Here is a 25,593-nt window from a genome sequence, read left to right on the forward strand (position 1 = left end):
CAAAGCCCTTACGTGACAGATGAGGCCCTGCTCACTGCAGTTCCTCCCCACCCCTGTCCCACTCCTGTCTCCATCACCACCACCACTTTCCTGACTTCATCTCCCATCCTTCTCTCCCTTCCTCACAGCACTCAAGCCCCACTGGTTTCCATGATGCTCCTCAAACACGCTAAGCACACTACTGCCTCAGGGCCTTTGCACTTGCTGTCCCTTCTAGCTGATGTGCTCTTTGCTCAGGTAGCTGCATGACTCCCTCCCTCCCTTTCCTCAGGTCTCTGCATCCACGTGGTCCTCCTAAAGAAGCATCCCTTGCCCAACCCGTAATAAGAATCCCTCTCCAGCCAGATCCCCGAAACCCCAAACCTTTCTTTATTCTTTATTTATTAAATGACCACCAGAAGTCTTGTTCATTTGTTGACTTTCTCCTCCCACTAGAATGCAAGTTCAAGGCAGCAAGGGCTTGATCTATGTTGCTTACGGCTGTATCAACAATAAACAGTACCCGAATAGTACCTAAACGTGCTTAAAGCAGTACTTGGTCTGAGCCTCTGCTGACTGAATGAGGACTGACTCCCTGCCTTCAAACAGTTTGCATTCTTACGGGAGGCCCAGGGGCTCAGGCAGGGGCAGATGCTTCTGGGGAGGGCAAACACCGGTGGGCACAGGAGAGCTTTGAACGAGCAGCCCCAGAGCAGCTGGGTCTCAAAGGACAGCCACAGGCTCACGTAGGGATTGTGCCTGAAAGATCCTTAAAGTGGGACCTTTCAGGGGCAGTCAAGGGAAAGGTTCCCCAGGAGCTCTCGCCCTTTCTTCTGGCAACTGTCTCTGATTTTCCTTCGGGCTCCTGTCTTTTCCACCCCCAGGCCATGAGGGCTAGAGCACGTGCTTTAGACACTGGCCTCCGTCAGGCCCCAGTCACTGGGTTAGAGGGTGGTTATGTGACCAGTCAGAGCCAATGGGATGCCACGAGACCTCACACTGCGAAGGTAGCACTCTCCCTCTGCAAGGAGACGTTGGGGGAGAGACGATCTGGAGGTGTGGTAGCCACCCTGTGCTCACAAACAAAGTGCAGTGCTTGTCCGGGAACGGAGTCACTATGCAGGTGAGCAGAGCCAAAGGAGAGGAAGAAATAAGATACAACCTTGGACCTTGGGTACATGAACCGAAACGTTCTCTTTTTGCTCAAGTCACTTAGGCTTTGGTGTTTTGTCACTTGCAGCCAGAAAAGCCCTAACCGATCTATCAATAAAGTGTCAGCAAACTCACCAGCCTGCGGCCACAAGAATGATGCTACGTGCACACTTCGGAACCTATGGTGCGTGTAGGAGGAGGCAAGACACAGTCCCTAAGCATCGATGGGCAGTGGATTCAGACATGTCCTGGCTGCCCCAACGGCCTCTGGGAATGACCTACTGGGCTCAGGCCACTCTTAAGATTTGCAGGGCCCCAGACCAGAGTATAAATGGAGGCCCACATACTATGTGGCTCATTATTAAATGTTGTAAGTCAAGCTAACAAACTGTTAGATAAAACGCACCCTTTCCTCCTACCCTGACAAATACCTTTCCTAACAACTGGAAAATCAGGTGGGCATGGAGACTTCCCATGCCCAGAGATGTGGGGAGGGGTGGTACCAGCTCCCACCTTGCCCCCTCTCTTTTACTGCTGGCTCTGCCCTGAACCATAAGGAGGACTGCACTCTCCATGTGGACACCCCACCCCTATGTCCGAGCTCTGTCCACACCCCTGCAAACAGCTGCCCTTTGCTCACCCCTGGAAAGGGTCTAAGAGTGTGACCCTGGCAGTCTGGCTCTCCCTCTGGAGAACAGTGCAGGGAAGAGGCTCATGCAGGCCTGGAGGTGGGCTAAGGGCCAACTGGGTAGGAAATTCAGGGTTCTAGATACTTGGAGCAAAGACTAGAAAGGCAGGGCACAGGCTTCTGCTAGGCAAGTGCCCTTAGTCCCACTGACCCTTTGTCCTGGGAGGAGACACTGACCAGAGGAGGGCAAGGGCAGCCCCCATAAAGCACAGACCCAGGGAAAGGGGCCCTCTTGCTTGGGCCAACAGTGGTACCAATGGATCCAGAGATGTAGGGTGGTTTTCAGTTGATCAGAATGGGTGGTCTTCAGGGTATTTTCTCTTCTTCATGGACATCCACCCTCTCCTCCCTTACTGCCTCCTGGGACAAGGAGGAATTATAGACAGTGTTGTCCCTGAACTTTGTACTTCCCTCAAGAACACGAGAGAATGCCATTTGTGGCCTGGGTGAAAGATACAGCACTCTGGGGTGGGGTGGGGGAGCCAGTTGTTGTCAGGAGTCTGCTGGAACCACCTGGAACATGGGACAGGGCAGCTGTGGATGGGAAGCAGCAGGGCCAACATAGGGGGCATTTCCTGGGTGACCGGGACTCCTCGTGGCCGATGTCAGGTGCAGGAGAAGATGCACAGTGAGGCAGTAGCACCTCCCTGGTGCTTCTACAGTCAGGGAAGTGCTGCTGTCCCTGCTCTTGTCACCCCACAGTCAACAAGCCTGGAGAAGTCCTCGGTGTGGGATCAACCCCAGCGATAATAAATGCTTCCAAAATAGAACACTGGGTTTGTTGATAAATTGTCCCGTTTGGGGAAGTTCTCTTTTTAGGGCCCTCGCCCCAAGGAGGCCATGCCCTCTGACCTGTCCACTCACTGCTCGTTCATGCTGCTTCTCTGCATCCTGGGTGTGTTAAGTGTCTTTCTGGCCACTTCATCCCCCTAAGAGCAGGTGCTCCGAAAGGAAGAGACCATATGCGAGTCACTTTTAGCCATGGAGGCTGGATACACACAAAAGAGGTAGTGACAGTGAGTGACAGCTGTCTAGGCCTGGTCGCTCCCACTCCCCTCAAGCTGTGGGCACTCTCTAAAATCTGTAAGTTTCTCTCAGGCTCTGTCTCCCAACCCTGTTTTGAACCTTCTAACTGTCCTATGATGTCCTTGGTTTCCATCCTATGCCTCCTATCTCTACCTTTTTCCTTTTGCCTCTAGGACCCTCTGACTGATAACTTGGTCAAATGACCAGTATGTTTCATTCCCTCCACTACCACCTCCAAGAATCTGCCTTTTGGATTTTCCCCTTTGATATTTGCCTGGAAGCAGGCAGGCAACTACTTCCTACACCCTCACCCATCCCAACCTCTTAGATCATGGTCCCCTGTCCGGGCCCAAGGTCTAGGTATCTGGTTTGGCTGAGGCAAGGCAGAGTGGGCCAACCACAAGTTATGATTCTGCAGAGGATTGTAAGAGCAATCTTGAAGGAGGCAATTTTGATTTTGACATCAGTTGTGAAGACAATGATAAAGGTAACCACAGTGATGGCTGTGAAGGCAAAGACCAAGACCGTACTGTTGATGATCATGGCCGTGGCATGGACGAAGGTGGAACTGATGATAATGTTGATATTGTGGCATAATGATGGGATGAGGACGGGACTGATGATGATAAAAATGTCAATGCCATGACAGTCATGGTGGTGATGATGGTGGGAATAATGATGGCGATATAAGCATTGATGAGAGAGGAGGTGATAGCCGTTTGATGGTGATGACAGTAACTGTGGTGATGATGTTGGTGTTGATGAGGCTGGGGATGATGAAGATCCCAGCACTATGACAGTGATGAAGATAAGGGGGATGATAATCATGGGGTGGTGACATTGGTAAGGGCGTGAATGGAGGTGATAACAGTTTTGATGGCACCAATGAGATTGGTGATGATGAAGATGTCAGTGTCATGACCGTGGTGATGGTGGTAGGAATGATGGCAATGATGTTGGCACTGAGACTGGTGATGATGAAGCTGTGGCCATCTGGCGGTGACGATGACCGTAGTGACCGTGATGGGAGTGAGCATGATGTGAAGGGTGGGGGTGATGATAGTAATTGTGGGCATGGTGCACTGGCGTTGGCAGTGGTGACAGGGGGATGATGGCCATACTGCGGTTCATGCAGTCATTACATCTCACGGCCGGGGCACAGGAAGCATCCGTTCTGCCCGCCACCCATTTCTTCTCTTTGGCCTCTCTCTTCATCCCTTTCTCTGTCCCTTCTGTGCTCCTGTCACCTTCTGAGGATCTCCCAGGCTGGAAGAGTGCCGCTGCCCCCGAGGGACCGGGGCGGGGGTTACAGAGGCAGGAGTAGCTGCAGCTTTATCTCCAGATGTTTCCAGGGCAGCAGCCAACTCTTGCTCTGGTAGCCCTGAGCACACACTGCAGTAATTACATTATTTGTAGCTTCAATCTGGAATCCATTTTCTGGTCATTTTACAGTAACTCAGTGGTTCACAGCCATTGCAGGAGTCCACAGCCTGAAGGCAGCCCCCCTCACCCCCTTTCCATGGCAATTGTAGTTAGAGCAAAAATTATCCCAATCAATTTGTGTCTTAAAAGGAACTGAGCAGCCCAGAGAATAAGTGAAGGCAGAGGAGCTTGGGGAGTGCTGGGTCGATTCCAGGCCCACTCCGGTCAGGCTTGGAAGAAAACACAGGCTCTCTCTGGGTTGCTGGCTCAGGCACTGTTTGGCAGTCACTCATCTTTTAATTTTCCACAAAACATTTAAAAATAAAGACAATAAGTGAAAGTCCTTTTTAATGGGGAAAGGCCTCTTGGGCCTCCTGTGGAGGGAAGGCCTAATTTGCACGGAGCTGGCGGGGCATGTCATGCCGGGCTCCGTGCGCAGCGCCCGCTCCCCCCCCCCCCACCATGGCCCAAGGTGGCTGGATCCGGCTGTGATGGCAGAATTGATCATTCTCATTGGGTTAATTAGAACGAACCCCAAGGTCATCCCCCGGAAGAGTCCTAATAATGCTTCAGAGGAATACATTTTCAAAAACCAAAGATCAAAAGAAAACATAAAGACCATGGGAACAAGGGATTCCCCGAAGGGATGGAGCGTACCTAAGGGGGAGCACGATCCAACCACAGAAATGACTCCGGGATCAGACAGCGGTGGTTCTAACCACAGCAGGGGTCTGTCTTGGGTATAGTATCTATCGGAGGGACATTAAGGGAAAGTGATGGCAGAGAGGAGCCTCTTAAACTTTTTTTATTGAGGTGTAACACAATATAGTAAAAGGCATCAATTTTAAGCACAGACTTCTATGAAATTTTACATGTAACTGCATCCATGTAACTACTACTTGGATCAAAATATAAAACATTCCCAACACTTAAGAAGGTTATCTCTTCCCCTTTCCAGTTAATATCTGCTGCAAACTCCTCCCTCTCCCAGACGCGACCACTGTTCATTCACTCAACATTATGCCTGCAAGGCTCATCCATGTTTTGTGCAGGAAGAATTTTTTCTTTTTTTTTTATTGTTAACTCAAATTCCACTGTATAACTATACCCCAATCTATCCATTCCCCTGTCGATGGACCTTTAATTTATTTCCCGTAACATTTGGCTGTTATCAATAAGGTGGACAGGAACTCTCTTGCAGGCATACGTTTAGCTTTAGTGGACACTTCCAAACTCCCCTGAGAAGTTCAACCGGTTTTCACTCTCACCAACGCTGCAGAAAAAAATAGACCTCAACCCCTACCTCCCACTATACAGAGAAAAATCACTGTAAGACAGATCAGAGAGCTAACCACGAAAGAAAAAAACAACAGAGCTTCTAGAACGTAGGAGAAAATCTCCATGACATGAGGATAGGTAAAAATAGAACACAGAGCCATTAACCATATGGAAAATATTGACAAATCAGACTTCTTTAAGTTAAGAACTTTGTTTCTCAAAAGATGTTGCTAAGACAGGGAAAAGGCAAGCTCATTTGCAGCAGATATAAGCAATGTGGAAGTCCCACTAAGGACTCCTACCCACCATATATAAAAGACTCCTACAAGTCAATACGAAAATGACAAGCAGCTCCATTTTAAAGGTGGTTGAAAGGCTCAAAAACCACTCAAGGAAAGAGAAGATCTGAACAATCTATGAGCAAATGAAAAGATGTTCAAGACCTCTGGTCACCAGGGAAATACAAAGTAAAACCGCAATGAGATATCCACCACACGAGCCACCAGAAACAAAATAGACTTTATCAAGTGGTCATGATGCTGTGGAGGGATTCCCACTGCTGTGCACCGCCCAAGAGGGCTGGTGCCAGGACTCTGGAAAGCCATCTGGCTGAACATATGACATCCCGTGACCTCATACTTCCACTCATGTGTGTCTACCCACCAAAAAACCATGCACGTTTGTGCACCAAAAGATATCTACAGGAATGTTCGTAACAGCTCTACTCTCTGGGCTCAAATGGAAACGACCTGAATGTCCAACAATACGTTTGAGTTTTAAAAATTGTAGTGTATTCATATAACAGACCACTACACAACAATGAATAGATTCCTGTTATATCCAACAACATAGATGAATCTCACGGGTATATTCCACACAAAGCCAAAATGTACGCACTGGTATTCTCTTTATGTGAAGTTCAGAAACAGGCAGAGCAGTGTATGTATGACACCGGTAGTCGGAACAATGGTTCTTTAGGACAGCAGTGAAGAGGCAAAAAGACGTGTAATCTAGCAGAAGATGTGGACAATAATCACATAAACACACACACACACACACACACACACACACACACACACACACACACACCCATGGATCATGGTTGTGAAGGAGAAGTCCAGAGATTTATGAGGTGAAGACTTGACCTTCATCTGGGGACTTGGGGAGGGCTCCCCTGAGGACCTAGACAAATGGCAACGCAGAGGTGGGACAGGGAAGGGGCATCAAAGAGAAGAGCAGGTGCAAAAGCCCAGAGGTGGGAGGAAGCGTGGCATCCGGAGGATGGCAGGTGGGGCTAGAGCCCAGAAGCCAGGGGAGCAAATGGCACAGGTGTGGCTAGAAGGTCACATCTGGGCTAGACTGGACAGGCCCCCATGGGCTCTGATGATTTGGGAAAAGAATAGCAGGACACAGCAGCTGGGGTTTTAAGCAAACAAGTCAGGTGGTGGGGGATGAGGGGGCGTGGTTTTGGTCACGCGGCCCAGTCTGGCTGGACTTCCAGAGCTGGGTGTTTCTGCCTCAGGTCTACTCACCCACTACCTGGCAGTTCCACATCGCGTGGAACTCTAAGTTCCCGCTAGAGGAAGTGCCTCAGAAGACTCTGGAGTTCTGCCCGGGGCTCACTGCTGGCTGGGGAAGGTCCCCGTGCTGACTCGCAAGTGTGCTACTAAAGAGTTGTCATATTATTTTAGTGACTTTTAGAAAAAATGGACAGAATACCCAGCCTAGCCCTTTGGGGTCATCATGCCCACGTAAACCTCTGTTCTGATTCCAGGCGTTTGTTCTGTGTCCTCACCTTTTCACTGAGCATTTTTGGTTGAGTTCAGTCACTTTCTAGCTGGACGAGGCCAGGCAGAGGATGCCAGCAGGGGACTCTCAGTGGGGAGGTGGATATCTAACTGTACAGCGTTGGCCACAGGCATGCAGAGAGAGAGCTGGGAGGACGCGGGTAGGGAGGACAGCAGGCCAGTCCAAGGAGAAGGGTGATGGGCAAAGGACCACTCTCCGAGGCTAACAGGGTGGGGTTTCTCTAGTCTGTCTGCAGGCCGGCTCTGAGACTCAGGGCAGGGGTATCAAAAGTGTCAGGGGTATTGTGCTCAAGGTCAGGAACCCTGTGCCCTTCAGCTTACAAGGCATGAAGGAGCAGGGCAGATGAGACAGGGGCCAGCAGTGGAGAAAGTGCCTGTAGGTGAGGCCCTTAACCTGATGGCTCAGTGGGTAGAGAGCAAACCAACAAATGTAATAAGAGCTAAGTCCAATATGGTACCTTGTATGTGCCAAACACCGGTCCAGGCACTTCACAGAAATGTGTCCATTTTGTAGGTGAAAAAAAACTGAAGCACAAGGTATTTTGTTCAAGGTCACAACTAATACCAGAATGGACAAGGTGCAAGGCTAAGCAATCTGGCTCCAAGCTCATGCTACACTGCTTTTCTACGCTAAGATGTTTACCCACAATGGGGCTTTGGAAAACAGAGCCAGCCCCAGGGAGAACCTTGGCAGGTCCTATACCTGGGAGCCCAGGAGACCTTGATTAGCTACTGGGAACCCCTTAGAAAGACCAAGGGGATCTTTTGGATGAGCCTCAGTCTACCCGAGATGCACAAATGACACTGTCTCTAAGCTCAGCAGACAAGGGTCCTGAGCAATGATGCTCAGGCTCCCAAGCCCCATTCTCACATCATTCATTCATTGATTCATTCAATAATTATTTCAATGAGTAGTTACTATACACCAGTCTTTTAGGTGCTAGGGCTGTATCAATTAACAAGAAAGAGTCTTCCTTCCAGTAGTATTGGAGAAAAGGTGAAACACAACAAGCACACACCATTATTTAACTACAGATTGTGATAAGCGCCTTGAAGAAGAAAAGCAAGGGGCTATGATGGCAAATTATAGGAAGGATGATCCTGTCTTCCCTGGGAGTGAGATTCCTTAGGCCTGAGATTTTTAAATGGAGTTCTGTGGAAATCTAGGGATATATGGAAGCTATTTCTAGAGTTAGCTGAGACTCTAAGTTAATTTCAATTAAGTGTGTGTGTGTGTGTGTGTGTGTGTGTGTAAATTATATTTTTAAAAACAGCAACAAAGGAGCACATGAGTATACTCAAATGTGCTATAAGCCACCCTGGAAACTGCTAGCTCATTCAGGTATTGACAAGTTGCTTTTTTTTCTCCCTGAGGATTTTGGAATAAAGTTCTCCAGTCCTTTCTGTGCAGTCATTGGAGCTTATTGTAAATGTGTCACTAATAAAGAAGGATGCAACCCAATGTATGTTTTGTTTTATTTTTTAAAATCCAGGTGTGGAGAAAACTGACTGGATTTACTAAAGCTGATTTTTATCACTTATAATTTTCCCGTTATTGTGAAGCTAAAACAAAATATGGAAATGTATTGAATGCTGAGGCTAATGTCAAGCTTCAAGTGTCATCCATAGCCTCTGGGGTCAAATTATGTTAGCCATAGAAGCAGCTTCATTGTTTAAGTCTTTTTATGGCAACTAAATGTTGCGTATTTTAATTATTGATACTCTGGGTAGGATTTCAATGAAAGAAAAACAAGTTTGAAAGTGCCAGCTTCAGTTCAAAGGTGTTGGGGATATGAGCCGACCTCTACATTGCTACCTCCCCAACCCCATCTCAGGCCTCATTGTCCACCTCCTCCCATGGCCTCTCATTCCCTCACGGTACCTGCCAGTGGCCTAGAAATTCCTGATGGACAACCTGGGGGATGACACAGCCTACCCTGAACTGAAAATGTAGCAGGTCCCCAAACCAGGCGGCATAGGCTCTAAGCCTCGAGCCCACCAAGAGCTGGGGCCCGTTTTCAGGACCCTGGACAGCAAACGCAGCTCCCTCTGTCCCCACCCCTGGAAGATACCAGTCAGGGCTGCATACTCACCCTTCTTGGTGGCCTCGAAGCTGTCATGAAAGTGAATCCTCTGGATGTCATAGGTCAAGGTTGTGTTGGGCAGCAGAGTCCTGTTCCTGTTGATGATGTTGGCAGAAAATCGAAAAGCATGTTCCTCAGCATTCATGACCTGGGCGTTGGGGCCATCTGCATACTCAAAGATTCCTCCTGCAACAGATGGGTAAAATCGTGTGTGCTGGGGAAGGGGGGAGGGCATGCTAACAAAGGTTCCTGGCTCAGAACGATTTATGGATAAGATTTTTCTCCCCAAAATGTTCAATACTCTCTTAGATAATTCCATGCATGGAAATTGTGCTAGAGCATAAGAAATACAAAGATCCTCCTAGCTCATTTCACTCAGCCAGCAACAGACTGACAAACAGAGCCAAATAAAATGACCAACTTATTAATATTGCTATGAAAATTCTCAATAGAGTGCTGGAAGTAGAATCTATTAGACTATTACAAGGATAACATACCATGACCAGGTATAGTTATATTCAATATAAAGAAAGGGTGGTTCAACATAAATCTATGGGTATCGTTCCATTACCTCAATGATTCAAAGGAAAAAAATAACATATGATCAACTCACAAGATGTAAAAAGGCATTTGATAAAATCCAGTATCTACTGCTGTTAAGAACGCTTAATAAACTTAATAAACTAGTACCAGAAAAGTTACTGCCTTGAAGCATCTTTAGCTCAAATCTGCCTTCAATATCACTCTAATGGTGAGAATGTCTCTAGTGACATTCTCATTAAAGAGATAAAGGAGGGGTAGAGACATTCTCATTAAAGAGATAAAGGAGGGGTAAAGATTTACACCACACCATTAACCAACAAAATAAGAAAGAAAAAGAATTTAGAGACACACCTCTTGGAAAGAAAAAATAATTCTTGCAAATGATATAAATGTTTTCCTGCAAACCCTTAATCTCCAGGCACAAAAACTAGTTAAGAAGAAGCAGGAGCAGGAGGGTTGAATTAAATGACCAGTTAGCACAAATTAATACCATTTCTTTATATCAGCAACAACCAGTAAGAAAACTTAATGGTAAAAGATCTCCTTTCTATGATCAACAAAAATATTACATAAAGAATAAGGAAACAAATAAGAAGTATGCAATTTCAGCATTAAAAATGACAAAAACACTACAAGGGAAAGATGTAACAGCAGACTACAATGAGGAGACATGGCATGTTCCACGACAGTTAGGCTCAAGAATAAGAGCTGTCAGTTTATTCTGAATTAGTTTTTCAGTTTAATGCAATTTCAATCAGAATCACAGAAGGGTTTTTCTTTTACTGGATGAGATGACTCTAAAATGCATCAGGAAGACTAACCAGGAGATAGCAGCCTAAAGAGATGACAGGTGATCTGCATTGCTGGATTTAAAACATATCATAAAAGCCAAAATAATTAAAAACATGTCCTAATGGCATATGAAAATACAGACAGATCAATGGGATGAGGTAAAAAGCCCCCAGAAAGAGATTCAAGTAGAGATAAGTATTTAAGACATGACAAAGGCGGCTGTTTCCAATCAGTAGGTAAAATATGAATTATTCATTAATTGTGCTGAGACAATTATTCAATCATTTGGAAAAAATTTAAGTTAGATTCCAATCTTTAGCCATATATCAAAATAAGTTCCAAATGTATTAAAGATTAAATGGCAAGAGAGTAAGGGAAGGAAGGAAGAAAGAAAACAGTATAAAAGTACCAAAAAAGAAGATGTAGGTGAATATTACAAAATATTGAGGTAGAGGAGGAGGTCTCTCCAGGCATTATAACAAAGTCAGAAACCATAGGAGAGATGCTGATAACTCCACAGAAATAATGTATCAAAACTACCATGAACAATTAAATGGCAAACATCAAACTTGGAAAAATATTTGTAACATATTTGGCAGTATAAAAGTTGATGTTCTTATTTTATAAAAATAAACACTTAGAAGTCTACAAAAAAGACAAATATTCCAAAAGAAAAATGTGCAAAGGGCAAGCATGGGCATTTCGCTAAAGAAAAAATACAAAGGAGCTATTAACATATGAAGATATGTTACGTAACATATGAAGATATGTTACATAACATATGAAGAAATGTGTGTCTTCCCTAAAAATCAAATAAACTCCATTTCAACCAACAGTGATTTACTATGTCTTGCCCATCCCATTGGCAAACATAAAATAACTTATAACACTCAGCTTTGCTGAGGGTGTTTGGAAGGCAGCTATGTTCACCACTATACCACCAACGCATGCTAAGGGCGTTTGGAAACAGACACTTGCTTAACTGTTGGTGGAAGTGGCAACTGGTATACCTCGCCTTCCTGGTGGCCATCAGAAAATACCAAAAGCCTTAAAAATGCTTGGGTCTTTGACTCAATACTTCTCCTTGACTCAATACTTCAGTTTCTGGGAATTGGCTCTGACAGCAACGGTGGACATACCAATCACTTATGGGGAAGAGGATCTAGGGATGTCCAACACCAGAGAAAGAGTCAATAAACTGTAATAACCTGTATATTTCCATGCAATAGCAAAAATTTAGGGACTTGGGAAATACCCAAGACATATTTTTAAGTGAAAAGCAAAGGTTATAAAGTTGTAGTTGCAGTGCGATTCCACGTTAGAAGAGGGAGAACAGAAGGAAGATAAGGAGGAATCTTTAACATTGACAGAAAAATAGGAGGTGTTTCAAGACAGCACAAGCGAACAGTCCTATGTGGTAGATTTCTTATTTTGTTCTTTGTGCTTTTCTTTATTTTCCAAATGAAGCTTTATGTTTACTTTCTTTACTCTTTTCAAAAGCCAACTTCATAGAGGTATTATTTACATTAAGAAACTCCACAAAATACATCTTAAGTGTACAATGATTTGGGGGTAAATTTATGGAATTGTGTGAGCATCATCACAATTTCGAACATTCCCATCACCTCAGTGAGATCCCATGAGCCTGTTTACAGTCAATCACTATTTGCAGCCCCAGCCCCAGGCAACTACTAATTTACTTTCTGTCTCTAGAGATTTATCTTTTTTGGACATCTCATATAAACAGAATCATGCAGTAGGTGGTCTTCTGCATTTGGCTCCCTTCGCTTAGCATGTTTTTGAGTCGTATCCACATTGTAGCGTATAGCAGTGCTTCATTCCATTTTACTGTTAAATAATAATACTTTCTACGGATGTGCCACATTTTATTTACCCATTCATCACCAAGTTAATGGGTATTTGGGTTGTCTCCACCATTTTGAAAAAAATTTTTTTTCCAAGTGAGTATTTTAAAAAGTGAACTAATCAATCTGCCCCCCACCCCAGTCCTCCAGCAGGTTTACAATCTGTAACACGTAGTGTGTAAACATGTGAGTCGGTGTGGGGGTGCATACACATGCTGGGCGCACACATAAAACAAGACGAGAAGAATGCATCCCAAAATGTCAAGAGGGCTTCTCTCTGAGTGGCAGGATTATGGGTGATTTTAATTTCCTTCTTTGTGTTTTTCTGTATTTTCTAAAAGTTCTGAAGTGAACATGTGTTATATTTCTAATCAGAAAAGCCATCATGTGATGGTGTGTATGTGTTTAAAGGAAAATAAATGATCAAAATACCATATGATCCAGTAATTCTAGGGATTTTAATTTAATGCTAGGGATTTAGCATTTCTAAGGATATAAATTAAGAATAAGTTAGAGATACATAAACACATTTATGTAGAAGGATATTCTTGACATAATATTGAAAAAATAGAAACAACTTAATGTCCCAAAGTAGGAGATTATTTGATATATTAAAAGCCACCCATATGGCAAAACAACTTGCAGGCATTAATAGTCAGGGTATAGGATGGCAGGACATGGTATCTGGGATTTGCTTCAAAATCATAGGGGAGGGGTGGGTGTGAAGTGGGTACGGATAGGGCAGGAAAGGTCATGGGTTACTGGTTGCTGGGGCCAAGTGGTGGGTACACAGGGCTCCATTATACCGTTCTCCCTAAGTGGATGTGGCAGATATCCTCTGTAATAAAATATTCTTTAAAATCATTGTATAAATAAGACAAAATGAACAAATCATGGTAGTGCAATCAGAAAGGAGATGCAATATTATTTGCAGACGCTTATTACTGTTTTCTTAACAACTCAAGAGAATCAGATGGAAACCTAGCAGAATCCAGACAGCTCATCAAGGAGCCAGCATACAAATACAGAAAAACGTACAGCATTCCTAAAAAGTGAGGAATTATAAGGAAAAAGAGAGACCGTATTCATAAAGACAACAACAAAAACATAAAATACTTTACAATAAATGTGCAATTCTTATACCAAGGAAACTACAAAACTTTACTGGAGGACATAAAAGAAGCCTTGAATAAATGGAGAGACATAACTTTCTCCTGGAAGAGAAGGCTCAATATTGTAAAGATGTCAGTTCTACTCAAATTAATTTATAAATTTAATGCAATTCCAATTAAAATCAAAAAGGACATACCAGAAGGGCATACACCAAAATGTTAACAGAGGTTCTTTCTAGAAAGTAAAATGATAATGGATTGCTTTGCTTAGCGCTTTTTTCCTGAAGTCCTCTACACTGAGCAAGAGCTTTGGTAATAAGGAAAAAGCTTTAAAAAAAATGCTCTTAAGGAATACTTAATGTTATAGAAAATGCTCGTTCTCCACCCCACCAAAGCAACAAAATTATATTACAGTTTGAAATCTATTTATCAAACTAAAAGTACATTATCTATATTTATAGAAAAAAGACTGGAAAGATTTCTACCAACATTTGACCAATGAGTATCTCTGGATAGAAGGGGTTTATGGATACTTTTAGCTTGCTCCTTGTATTATCTTGATTTTTCCAGGTTATTTACAATAAATACACATTCTTTTTATTATTTTAAAATGTAAAAATGAAAAAAATTATCTAAGGGAGCCTGGGAAGAAGTCGTCATTACAGATCCCCAGCTTAAATGAGGGTCAAATGTCAGGGGACAAGGAGCTCTTTCCTTTAGGGCTTCACTCCTTCCCCGCCTTTCACATCTTGGCAGGTGGGGCAGAAAGGAGAGAGGCTGATTGCTCATGAGGGTGGTGACACATCTCAGGCACTGAGATCCCAGCCCAGGGGATATGCCATTCAGTTCCACAGACACTGACCGATCTCTGCCACACGCCAACCTGCCACTGAGTTCTAGCCCATCAAGAGAAGTTAGCACCAGGCTTCTGCCCTACAGGAAAGCTCAGGCAACAATAAGCAGACAATAACCTGCCAATGTGTGGGGTTCAGCTTTTGGATGCAAAAGCGGAAAGGTTCCTAACTCAGACTCTGCGGATGGTTATGCCTCAGTCTGAACCCTAGCTTGGACTTTCCACTGGGGGAAGTTACTTGATCTCTCTGAGACTCAATTTCTCCATCTGCAAAATGGGGCACATACTTCCAAGGGTTGACCATTGCGAGGAAGAAAGAAAATGTAATGAAACACATATCATGTGGTGAGAGCTTAATTCATGGCAATTCTTTTTTTTTTAAGATTTTATTTATTTATTTGACAGAGAGAGACAAAGCGAGAAAGGGAAAACAAGCAGGGGGAGTGGGAGAGGGAGAAGCAGGCTTCCCGCTGAGCAGGGAGCCCAATGCGGGGCTCAATCCCAGGATCCTGGGATCATGACCTGAGCTGAAGGCAAGATACTTTAACGAATGAGTCACCCAGGCGCCCCAGTTCATGGCAATTCTTAAAAGAATGCCAGTTAGAAGCACAAAATGAATTTTAAACTTCTATGTTCTAGGGCAGGGGTCAACAAACTTTCTGTAAAGGATCAGATAGTAAATATTTTTGGCTTTGTGGACCAGATGGGTTTACTCAACTCTTCCATCGTAACGTGAAAGTGATAGACAGTAGGTATGCAAACAGGTACAGCTGTGTTTCAATAAAACTTTACTTACTAAAACAGGGGGCTGGCTGGACTGGGCCAGTGGGCTGTAGTTCATCCCCTCTTCTAGGGGAAGGGCAGCCTTTCTCTTAAAGGGAAAAGTCCCATAGGCCAGGATGGAGAAGATAAGACTATGATAGTACTAACCTGCTGCGCAAAGGATACAAGGATGTGATGTTGAATTTTGAATGAGGAGGATGGGAGAAGGGCCTAAGAGGAAGGCAAGAGGTAGGACATAAACCCAAAAAGGGAGAAAGGAGGAGACTATGACTCATGGCCAAAGGTGGATCCATGGCAGGAAGGGGCCGGGTTAGCACAGTGGTGCCGCGTGCTTACTTTCCAGTGAGCCTGCACGGTGCTGTCACCTCCCTTCCTTACAGGAGACCTGACGCTGAGTAAAGTCAGCCACAGAAAATGGACACCAGCTTGTGCTCTTTGGGGAAAGTGAATGCAGGCAGGCAGTGCTCAGCACAGGGTGAACTGGGGCAGAAAGAAGACAAGTTGGAATAAGCAGAGATTCAGAGAAACTAGAAACCCAGGAGCATTCTTAGAGACACTGCCGGGAAAAGGCTGCCCCTCCCCTACCCCCAAACCCGGTGCAAGGATGGGCATCATTCTACTTGAACATGTCAAGGACCAGGTGACCCCAAACGTTTGAATCTCTTGGGACACCCCAGCAACAAATATTTGGGTACAACACAGAGGTTCAGAGAGTGGGTTCTGGATGCAGCAGAACTGGGTTTGAATCTTCCATACATAGGCTGCCCTTTTCTCTAGATAATTGTTCTCAGTTGGAGGGAGCTACCTTTCCCAGAAGGTTACCCCACTCACCTTGACCCTGGGAGCAGTCTGCAGCCACTGATAATTCATGCACACTGGGGCTCAAAAGGGTGGTCCCCTGGCATCAGGGTGGGGATAACTCTGTGGTGCATGCATGCTTCAGAGCCCCCCAGCACCTCCATGTTGTTATCCAAGGTGGCATCTTTGCCTACCCTATCCCCATCTCTACCCTGTTTTGCTTATTCCCTGACAGTGCTTTCCTAAAGAACTCTCTTCCCCTCTAGCAACTTCATGCATCTCAATCCCTGCCTCAGGCTCTGCATCTGGGAGATCTGACCTAAGATGGGGGTGGCATTACTCTAGGGGAAATATCAATCACACTCTACCTTTTCATGCTTTTGAAGGAAGGGAAAGGGGGCACTGAACCTCATCAATTGATAAACTGTCAAGGGTTCTTCTCCCTTCTCCCTGCTGGGTCCTCTTGACCCCTTTCCCTTTTGTGTTGGAGGCCTGTACAGATCAAGGAGCTTTGGAAGCTCAGGTTCTGATGGGCTAGGGTACTGATTCATGGAAGAAAGGCTGCTTTGGGTCTTGGCTTCTGGAGAGAGCATCCTGCCCCACTTAGAGGAAGTTCCCCCACTCGATTGGCTCCTCTCCATTTTCTCCCTTCCCATACATTCCTCATGATCGTTATTTAAAGAGGCTAATAAGTAGGTTGGCACCATTGATTAATGCATAATCTTAATCATGATTGCATAGTGTAATTGGCATTAATTTGAAGAGCCAGTTCATTATGAAAATAATTGTCACTGCTTTCTGCTTTAATAAAATGGAGCAGAGACACCAGGGCTGCGGAGGAACTGGGGTGGGGTGTGTGTGTGTGTGTGTGTGTGTGTGTGTGTGTGTGTGTGAGAGAGAGAGAGAGAGAGAGAGAGAGAGTTAGGTCCCAAAAGATGTAAGCAGGGGTGGAACACAGCTGGAACTGGAACATTTTCTTCAAACAAAATCTTGAGTGGAAACCCAGTGGGTAAAACTAATAATAATAATAATAATAATAATAATAATAATAAATAATTCATGTGTCAGGGATGATGATGAACGTTTTCCACACTTTTCATTGAATACTCAAAGAACCTCTACAACCCCATTAGGTAGAAAGTATTATTGTCCCATTTCACGTAAGAGAAAAATGAGGCCCAGGGAGGTTCAGGATGCTGTTATAACTACTATGTAGTAGATTCCCTTCTGCAACCAAAGCCAGCTCATTAGAGCCAATTGTGAAATTTTAAGGAATTTTCAAAGTGAGCTGGCAGCTTGAAATCAGCCACGGTGAGAATATTTACACCACGGAAATAAGCAGATGCTACAAATTAAGGCTTTTTTTCCCTGGAAAGTATGTTTAACTACCACACCACTGCCCAAGGCTATTTCCACCATCTGGGCACTTAAAGACTTGGTCACGGAGAAGGCTCTGGTAGCCCCCAGGGTTCTACCAAGCACAGCGCAAAAATCACTAGCTCAAACATCCCCTGATCCACAAAGTGAAACTGAGGGCCAGGGGTCGGGGAAGGAGGGAGTGAATTAGTTGTGCCAGCCAGAACCAGTTCTCCTTCTGGCAGCCTCTACGATGATGTGCTATTGTATGTTTTGAGAAACATTCTGAATACCCTAAGCAAAAATGTCCATTTTTTTTTTTTTTAGATTTTATTTATTTAACAGAGAGAGACACAGCAAGAGAGGGAACACAAGCAGGGGCAGTGGGAGAGGAAGAAGCAGGCTTCCCATGGTGCAGGGAGCCCAATGCGGGACTCGATCCCAGGACCCTGGGATCATGACCCAAGCCGAAGGCAGACGATTAACAACTGAGCCACCCAGGCGCCCCCCAAATGCTCATTTTGTTAAAGTAGGTTCCATGCTCAGTGTGGAGCCCAGCACGGGGCCCGAACTCACGACTCTGAGAATTAGATCTAAGCCGAGATCAAGAAGAATCAGACACCTAACCGACTGAGCCACCCAGGTGCCCCCTAAATGCCCATATTTTAAAAATTGCTTTTTCTGTCTCTGGAAATGTGCCCCAATGGTGGAATTTCCCTGCCTCTTGGGTGAACCTGCTACGGCAGCCTGTGTGTGACCTCAAAAAACAGGAGGCAGGATGGTCACGGCTGCCCTGCCAGGCCTCATCCCTACAACATTAAGGGCAAGGACCCTGGCGGCACCCCCTCCCCCCAGCACATATTCCCTCTGGTCAGGTGGCCCTAGAGACACCGAGAGGCACAGGTCTTAGGGCAGATGACAGTAGAAAGCTGAGTCCCTTTGCTTAAGCCCATGGCCTCATGACTTTCTAGGGCTGCTCTAGAGTCTGTTGAGATTTCCCTTTCTCTTGACCAACTTTGTCCTCCTGAATTTGGTCCTGGTAGAAGCAGCTCAGTTCTGAGCGCGGGGAGCCCGGGAGACTCGGCAGGGCCTGGGCTTGCCTCCCCGCTCTGTCTGGTGGCGGAGTCCCAGGAGACACACACGTTCCCAGCACCAGGCCCAGGCACTGTCTCTCCTCCGGGGCTTGAGTCTGCTCTTTCTTTTCTGGTCCGCTTTGTTCTTTTTCTGAAGTTTCCAAGGTGTCATGGAGATTAATTGAGACGCTGATCAGTGTGATTGTTGCTAACAGCCTCTTCCCGGGCCCGCCTCCCTGTCTGTTCTGATTAGGTTCTCTCGTCTCCCTGCCAGGGCCCCTGCGGCTCTGTGCAGCCTGTGGGTTGGAAGAACCAGGCTCTGCTCTCTACTGTACCTTAGCCAGCCCTTGGGGGACCCTGACGGTGCCTCCGAACTTGCTTTTGGGCCTCTGTATGCTGTTGTCTCAGCAGGAGGAGGAGTCGGGGGACAAGTTGGCTGGCTTTCCCCGCTGGGCATAATATGTGGTTTGTAGAAGGCAAGCAGTGCCTAGCAGAAAAGACCCAAGGATGGGCTTTCTGAGGTTGTGGGCAAGGAGAGGGGGCAAGAAGTAGGTTTGTCTCCCTCGTGTTCGTTCGTTCATTCATTCATTCATTCATTCATTCCCCAAGCAGTTTATTGGCTACAACTGGGAACACAGTTCTGTGCTGGTCACTGCATGAGTGAGCCAGCACTTGGGCATTCTCCCAGCCCTTCAGGAGCTCACAGCTTTAAAAAGGAGATGATAGGAGGGGCACAAATAGAAACACCACATGGCTAAAAATTCTCCATGTGGTAAGAATGGTCAAGAAAGCTGGTGCGACTCAGAAGATTGCCATGGAGGTCTTCATGGAGGAGGCAGCATCTGACCTGCTCGAGATCTGAGCTGTGAAGGGAGTGCAGCAGCTAGTGGCGAGTGGGGAGACTGGCCCTGGGTGGGCATCCTGGGCAGGACTGGAGGGCGGGCGAGTGGGATCCAGGCAGGAGGGGAGGACTTGTCAATAAGGAGGGGCTGAAGGGACGTGGGGTCTGGGACAGGGTGTGGGACAGGGTCTGGATGAGGCCAGAAGTATAGTCAGGCATGTGGGCGCTATAGCCAGATGGCTGGTTTCAGTGGACCCCACCGCTTCCCAGCTGTGTGACTTTGGACAGGTCGCCTCCCTCCTCTGTGTCTCTGTTTCATCTTCTAAAAATGGGGATATTAACAGCACTTATAACACAGAGTTATTGTGAGGCCTAAATGGTAAAAATCATCTAAGGCCCACTGTAAGCCCTCGAAAGGGGTAAGAGGTGCCAAGGAAGCTGGGGAGCACTTCCCGGAGACAGGGCATCCAGAGAAGCAGCAGATCCCGTGGGGCCCCAGGGGAGGGGCTCCTGATTGAGTTCTGGGGCCTGGTGGCAGTTGTTTTAATTGATCTGGTGATATGTGGAGCTTTGTCTGTACAACTCAGGGACATGCAAGTCAAATATTGCAGAATCGACCGTGTTGGGAGGATGGCTGGAGGCTCCAGTGCTGCCCAGAGAGCCTGATGACCGATGAGCTGTCAGTAGGCAGAGGAGCAGGATCTAGGGCTGCTGGGGACAGGGCTGGCAAGGGGGCTGCTGCAGAGGGGTGCAACCAGCAGCGAGTGTCCTTGCCGGAGGGGCCGAAGGAATGAAGATCTAGAATCCTTGAGACACCGGCGGGGCTGGCCCACCTCCTGGAGGGGCAGAGCCATGACGCAGCCCACTGTCATGCACCCATGCCCACTGCAGAAGGACCAGCCCCAAGCTGGCCTCTGAGACCCTTCCTGGTCCAGTCCGGCCTCCCCCAGCCTCCGCTCCTCTACACAACACGTCCCCCACCCACACGGCAGTGCTCGCTGGCCCATCCGCACCTGTCCCTTCAAACATGCTTTTCCTCCACCTGCATCCACTTTCCTTCCTCCTCTGTTCCATCCCTCCAAACCCGGCTCCCACACTTCTCTTCTCAGCCTGTGTCGCAGACACCACCCTTATGCCCCAGTCCCACCCAGGGCCCACCCTTAGACACGTCCTCTGCATGGCCTGGGCTTTCTGTATCTAGAACATTCTCTGGCAATGGTGCAGGCATGGCCAGCACAGGCCACAAGAGCCAGGGAGTTAGGGACTCTGCAGAACCTCTGCCCAGGAGGAAGGGAGTAGATGGGTGAACTCATTTCCTTGCCCCTGGAGGCACAATTCTGAGGTACGATCTACAGTTCCTCAAAGGGCCCAGTGGGGCTGAGCCCCAGGCATCCGCAGTGTAGCCCACTGGCAGGCACACCTTCACTGCCTTTCCTCCGTCCCTGACTCACTTCCCTGTCCAGCACCACCTGCCTGGGATCACTCCCAGAACCAGAACCCTTGTCAGGTCTGCTTTTGGGGTCCCCGACTAAGACATCTTCCCTGAACTCTGAATTCATCTTCTGTAGGCTCACACGTGTTATGATGCATCGGGTGCCCCCCCTCCCCCATTAGGCTGTGGTCATCTGGAAGGTGGGGACACACCTTAGCCATCCTGGCATCTCTTTCCCTCCCCCAGTGCCCAACACACTATCTAGCACAGAGAGGATGTCAAGACTCATTTGTTAAATAAATGCATTTATCAATGCACATCACACACACACACACACACACACACACACACACACACAGTTTGTTCTAAAAAGCTAATTCCAGTTCAGGATGTTAATTCCAGTGACAAAGCAAAAAGCACACAAATATCCTCAGACCACCTGCCAAAAGATGCTCAGCCAGGAGGACACTGGCTCCCTCAGTTCCCAAGCTGCCCCCACCCCAGCCTGGCAGTGGCTGGCTCTTACTAGACGAAGCTTCCGCCGAGGTGTTCTCAGGAAGCACGCTTGCAGCCCCCTGCCCCCAGCCTGGAGGGCGAGTTGCCCTGTGCCTGGCAGCATGGCTGGTAGCAGGAGAGAGAGGACCCGGCTCTCCCCCGCGCTGGGGGCGGGCCAGCCCTAACTGGGGCTCATCTCCTCACCACCGGGCCACCTGCTCCACAGTGTCAGCATGTGAACGACAGCCCTGCCTCCAGCAGCCCCTCAGTGCCAGCCTGCCCACCCACAGCCCAGCCCTGAGAAGGCCAAGAGGCCCCACTGACGGCCACACCGGATGTGGAGTGGGCAGAGGTGAGGGGCCGGAGGTGCGGAAGCCGGGAAATTAGTGGAGGAGACAGGAGCAGCCCGTTCTCCATTATTACTCCCATCCTCATCTGTTTTAAATATCAATTGCTATGCAGGTTAAATACTTATTCAGATGCCTTTTAGCTTAAAAGCAAGCTAATTGATCTCTGGAGATCCTGAATGAACAGTGAAGAAACTGCACTAATTATAGAATCAACTTCCACTTCTTTGTTTTGTTTTGTTTCTTCTGTGACAGCACGGGCGGAGTGACATGGGCCGGGTGCAGCAAGAGCGCATGCTGTTTTCATTAGCGCACACACACACACACACACACACACACACACACCACACACACACACACACACACCCACACCCACACACCCCCCCCCCCCCCCACACACACACACACACGTGCCAGGCCCCAGACTCTGGGAGCTCTCCCAGCTGGGCCTCCTGGGCCCAGGTAGGAGCTCTCAAAGGGAGGACCCACAGATGCTGAAAATACCAGTACACTTCATCATTGGTCTGAATCCACTGAAGTTGTCCGCCCTCAGCCCACCTACCCCATAGCGCCCCCTACCCCAAACTCTACCTAAATGCTGCCAGAGCAATTCCAGGTCCACTTCTTGCTCAAAGACCCTGACCTCCTCTGCGCTCTTGGCTGGTGACTTTCCTCTGGCCTCCCGGAAGTAGATGGTACAGCACCGCTTTGCCCTGTGGTGTCCCTCCGATCCCTCCAATAGCTCCCTGCTCACGGCAGGTGTGTGTGGGGGGGAGAGGCAGGCTACAGCCCCAGGATGACTGGACCGCATGAGAGCCTGGCTTCCTTTCATCCTCTCTCTCTGCCCCTGCCCAGGTTCTGACTGCAGCTACTGTGCGCACTGGGTGGAGGACGGGCACATCGGGCCTGGTTGGAAGGCAAATTTTATCCCTGCTATTTCAGTGATATCAGGAAACTGCCGTCAGCGTGCAAGGAAGCTAGAGTGTCCCGTATGTTTGGGAAACTAGAAGTTCAATGAGGTCAAGTAGATTCCTTCTCTGCAGGACTTTTCTGGGCATTTATTCTGCTCATGTGCAGGCTCGGAGATGGGGGTAGCATAAGCAACATTCCCCAAACTTACTTGACAGCCGTGGAAACCTTTTTTGGCAGAGCATCTCACTGAAAACACGCTTTGGGAATCGCTGTGTTACAGGGCTTTGGGCAAAAGTGGTCTTTTTTTCCCCCTTCTGAGGTGTGAGCTATTTGAGGCCCAAAGCCCGAGCCTTCACATCTCAGTCTGCCCCACATACCTGGTCCCCAGCCGCGAGCCCCACAGACACACAGAAAGAATGAAGAAAGCATGACAAAGTATGACACTGAAGGTGTTCGATCTACTTAGCACCAGGGCCCCCGTGTGACACATTTTGTTTCTTCCTGGATTGATTCTGGGACACTAGTGACTGGTTGTTTTAACAGAGCTTCGAGGTGCGACTACCCCGCCAGGCGCCATCAGCATGTGGCTGTGTGCGAGCGCACCTGGGCAGGTGTGGGCACACATCTCACCTGGGCGGGGACACAGCAGGGAGAGAAGCACAGGGAGCCAACTCATCAGCCCCATGCTTTGTGCCTCTCTCCCCGAGGGGTTGGAATAAGAGATTCTGGCTTAATTATGATCATTAGCAAATGAGGCTGCTTGCATCTTTCACAAGCTCTAGGCTTGTACAAAGAAATCCCAGGCTCGCACAAAGAAAATCCAAGTGACCTTGCTCCCCACCAACTCTGCTGATAGAGACGTTCAGCTACTCTTCCCTTCCTTTCATCCAACACTCAGGGAGAACCTCCCGTGTGTCAGGCACCTGCTATACAGCACCGCAAGGGTAAGGGGACCTCTACCTTGCTTATTTTCCCAAAGCTCTTAATGCAAGTTGAAATGGTCTCCAGAATTTTTCATCTAGTTGATAGTCAGCTACCACAAGAACATCAGCTCTTTGAGCCTAGGTAGCTGGTTTCTCACATTCTCTCCGGTACCTGCCACAGAGTAGGCACTCTGTAAATATCAGCTATAACTGAATGTGTGTGAAACTTACAAGTGCAAGCAAGCATCACATGACTGACCAACAAAACCCCAGGGAGGTAACATGTGGACAGAGGCTTTCAATGAGAGCTGCTGCCTCAGGTGGCAGAAGGGGACACGACATAAAGTCAGACTGTAATCTGGGGCTTTGAAGTGGTGGGGGAGATGGCAGATAGGAGCGTCCGGATCAGAAAGCCGGGCACTTCCTGCCAAAAGCCAGAAAGATGCATCATCCCCTTTGGTCACAGCCACTCCGAAAGCCCAAGGCAGTTTAGAACAGGCAGGACAGCAGGTGCCTTCGAGAACGGGAGCAAAGTTGCAAACTTGAAATCTGCATGGACCGTTTGCAGTCTTGGAGAAAGTGGCTTGAATTTTTAAAATAAAGGTTTAAAGACACCATCGACGAAACCCTGCCCTTTGAACAACTGCAGAGACAGAACTTTCTGCATAATCATCTGGTATGGATTAGCTGGGGGACCAAAAGCACTTCAGGAGCTGTACTAACTGGAAGGAGAATCACTAACGGCTCCTGAGCCTGTGTTCTCTGCCTTCCCCACTCACTAGCTCACTTAATCCTCGCAACAACCCCATGACAGGGATTCTTTTCTTATTCTCACTTTGTTTTTTTCAGAGGAGGAAATGGATGCTCAGAGAAGTCCACAATTTGTCCAAAATCATACAGCTGCTGCAGATCCAGAACTTAATGCTCTGCTCTGGTTTGAGTCAGGAGCCTCAGATGGCAAACAGTGCACAGGTGATAAAATAGAGCATCTAGCTCAGAGCCAAGCTGGAATCTCCTCCCCAAGCCTCATCTGAGAAAGGTTAACACCATCGCCCACAGGGTGCTTAAGTCTGTAGCTTCGTGGTGCTAGATGGATGTTTAACTATTGAGGAAATGGTGTGTGGTTCTCATTCTACGCTATGGGTTCAGTCATTTCCCATTCATTCTTTCATTGCCTTATAAGGTTATAATTAACAGCAATAACAGACTTCAAGTATTTCCTAGCAGAGGGAATTAGGCCACGAGAATAAAACGGTGGACTCGTTTGCCAAAAATGATCAAGTAAATGCCCCCTTCCATGTTCATGCCAGGGTGGGCTGCCTATCATCCTCACCCAGGAGAGGGGTGTTCCACACTGATCCCAACCACGTGTCACATTTGCTGAGAGGCTGGTAGCCTCTGGGCTGTGGATGAGGAGCAGACTTCTGTCGGGGTAAGGCTCTCCAACCTGTGATGTACCTTCAAGCCCTCCACGACAGCACTAACCCAACATCGCTGAAATCTAATATAGCATTTTCTCCCCAACCCTGCTCTTCCACTGGGCTTCCCATCTCAGGGAAGGGCATCAGTGTCCTTCAGGGGCGTCTTCACCTCTCACCCCAAGCCCCTCCTCACCCTGCAGCCCCCAGATGACTCTGGGGTCTGTCACGGCTATGTCTGGTGCCACCTGCCACCTCAAGCCCTACACCAGGGCACCAGCCTCCCCAGGTCTCCCTCCCCTCCCCCTCTCTCTTCCCAGTCCACCCTCCTTGCATCTGGCCCATGGACCCCAAAGCCTGAACTCAATGGTGCTGGGTGCTCTGCCTAACGCCCTTCGTAGCTTCCACCTGCCCCAGGCTCAGGGCCCTGGTTTTTGTTTTGATTTTCAAATGTTCCCATAAACCTGGCCCCATCTATCGTTGCACCCACTTTAACTCCCGCTAAACCTCTCTCCGCAACGTGTGGTTTAGCCCCATCAGACGCTTTCTCAGCCAGGCCCACATCTTTATGCCTATGCCTCTTATTAATGGTGACAAAGTACTCGATCCTTCT

The 25,593-nt window shown here is 47.5% G+C and overlaps 1 protein-coding gene across 3 annotated transcripts in view; it reads right to left on the bottom strand.

Annotated features, from left to right (window-relative positions):
- The window catches only part of GRIK3 (glutamate ionotropic receptor kainate type subunit 3), a 219,195-nt gene that overhangs the window by 79,726 nt on the left and 113,876 nt on the right, over positions 1–25,593 (bottom strand). For all 3 annotated transcript variants that reach the window (XM_027580703.2, XM_027580712.2, XM_027580719.2), the window contains exon 2: positions 9,447–9,623. In XM_027580703.2, coding sequence (XP_027436504.1) covers positions 9,447–9,623 — 177 coding nt within the window. The remainder of the gene's footprint in view (positions 1–9,446; positions 9,624–25,593) is intronic.

Source organism: Zalophus californianus, chromosome 4 (genome assembly GCF_009762305.2).
Source record: "Zalophus californianus isolate mZalCal1 chromosome 4, mZalCal1.pri.v2, whole genome shotgun sequence".
Lineage (NCBI taxonomy): Eukaryota > Metazoa > Chordata > Mammalia > Carnivora > Otariidae > Zalophus > Zalophus californianus.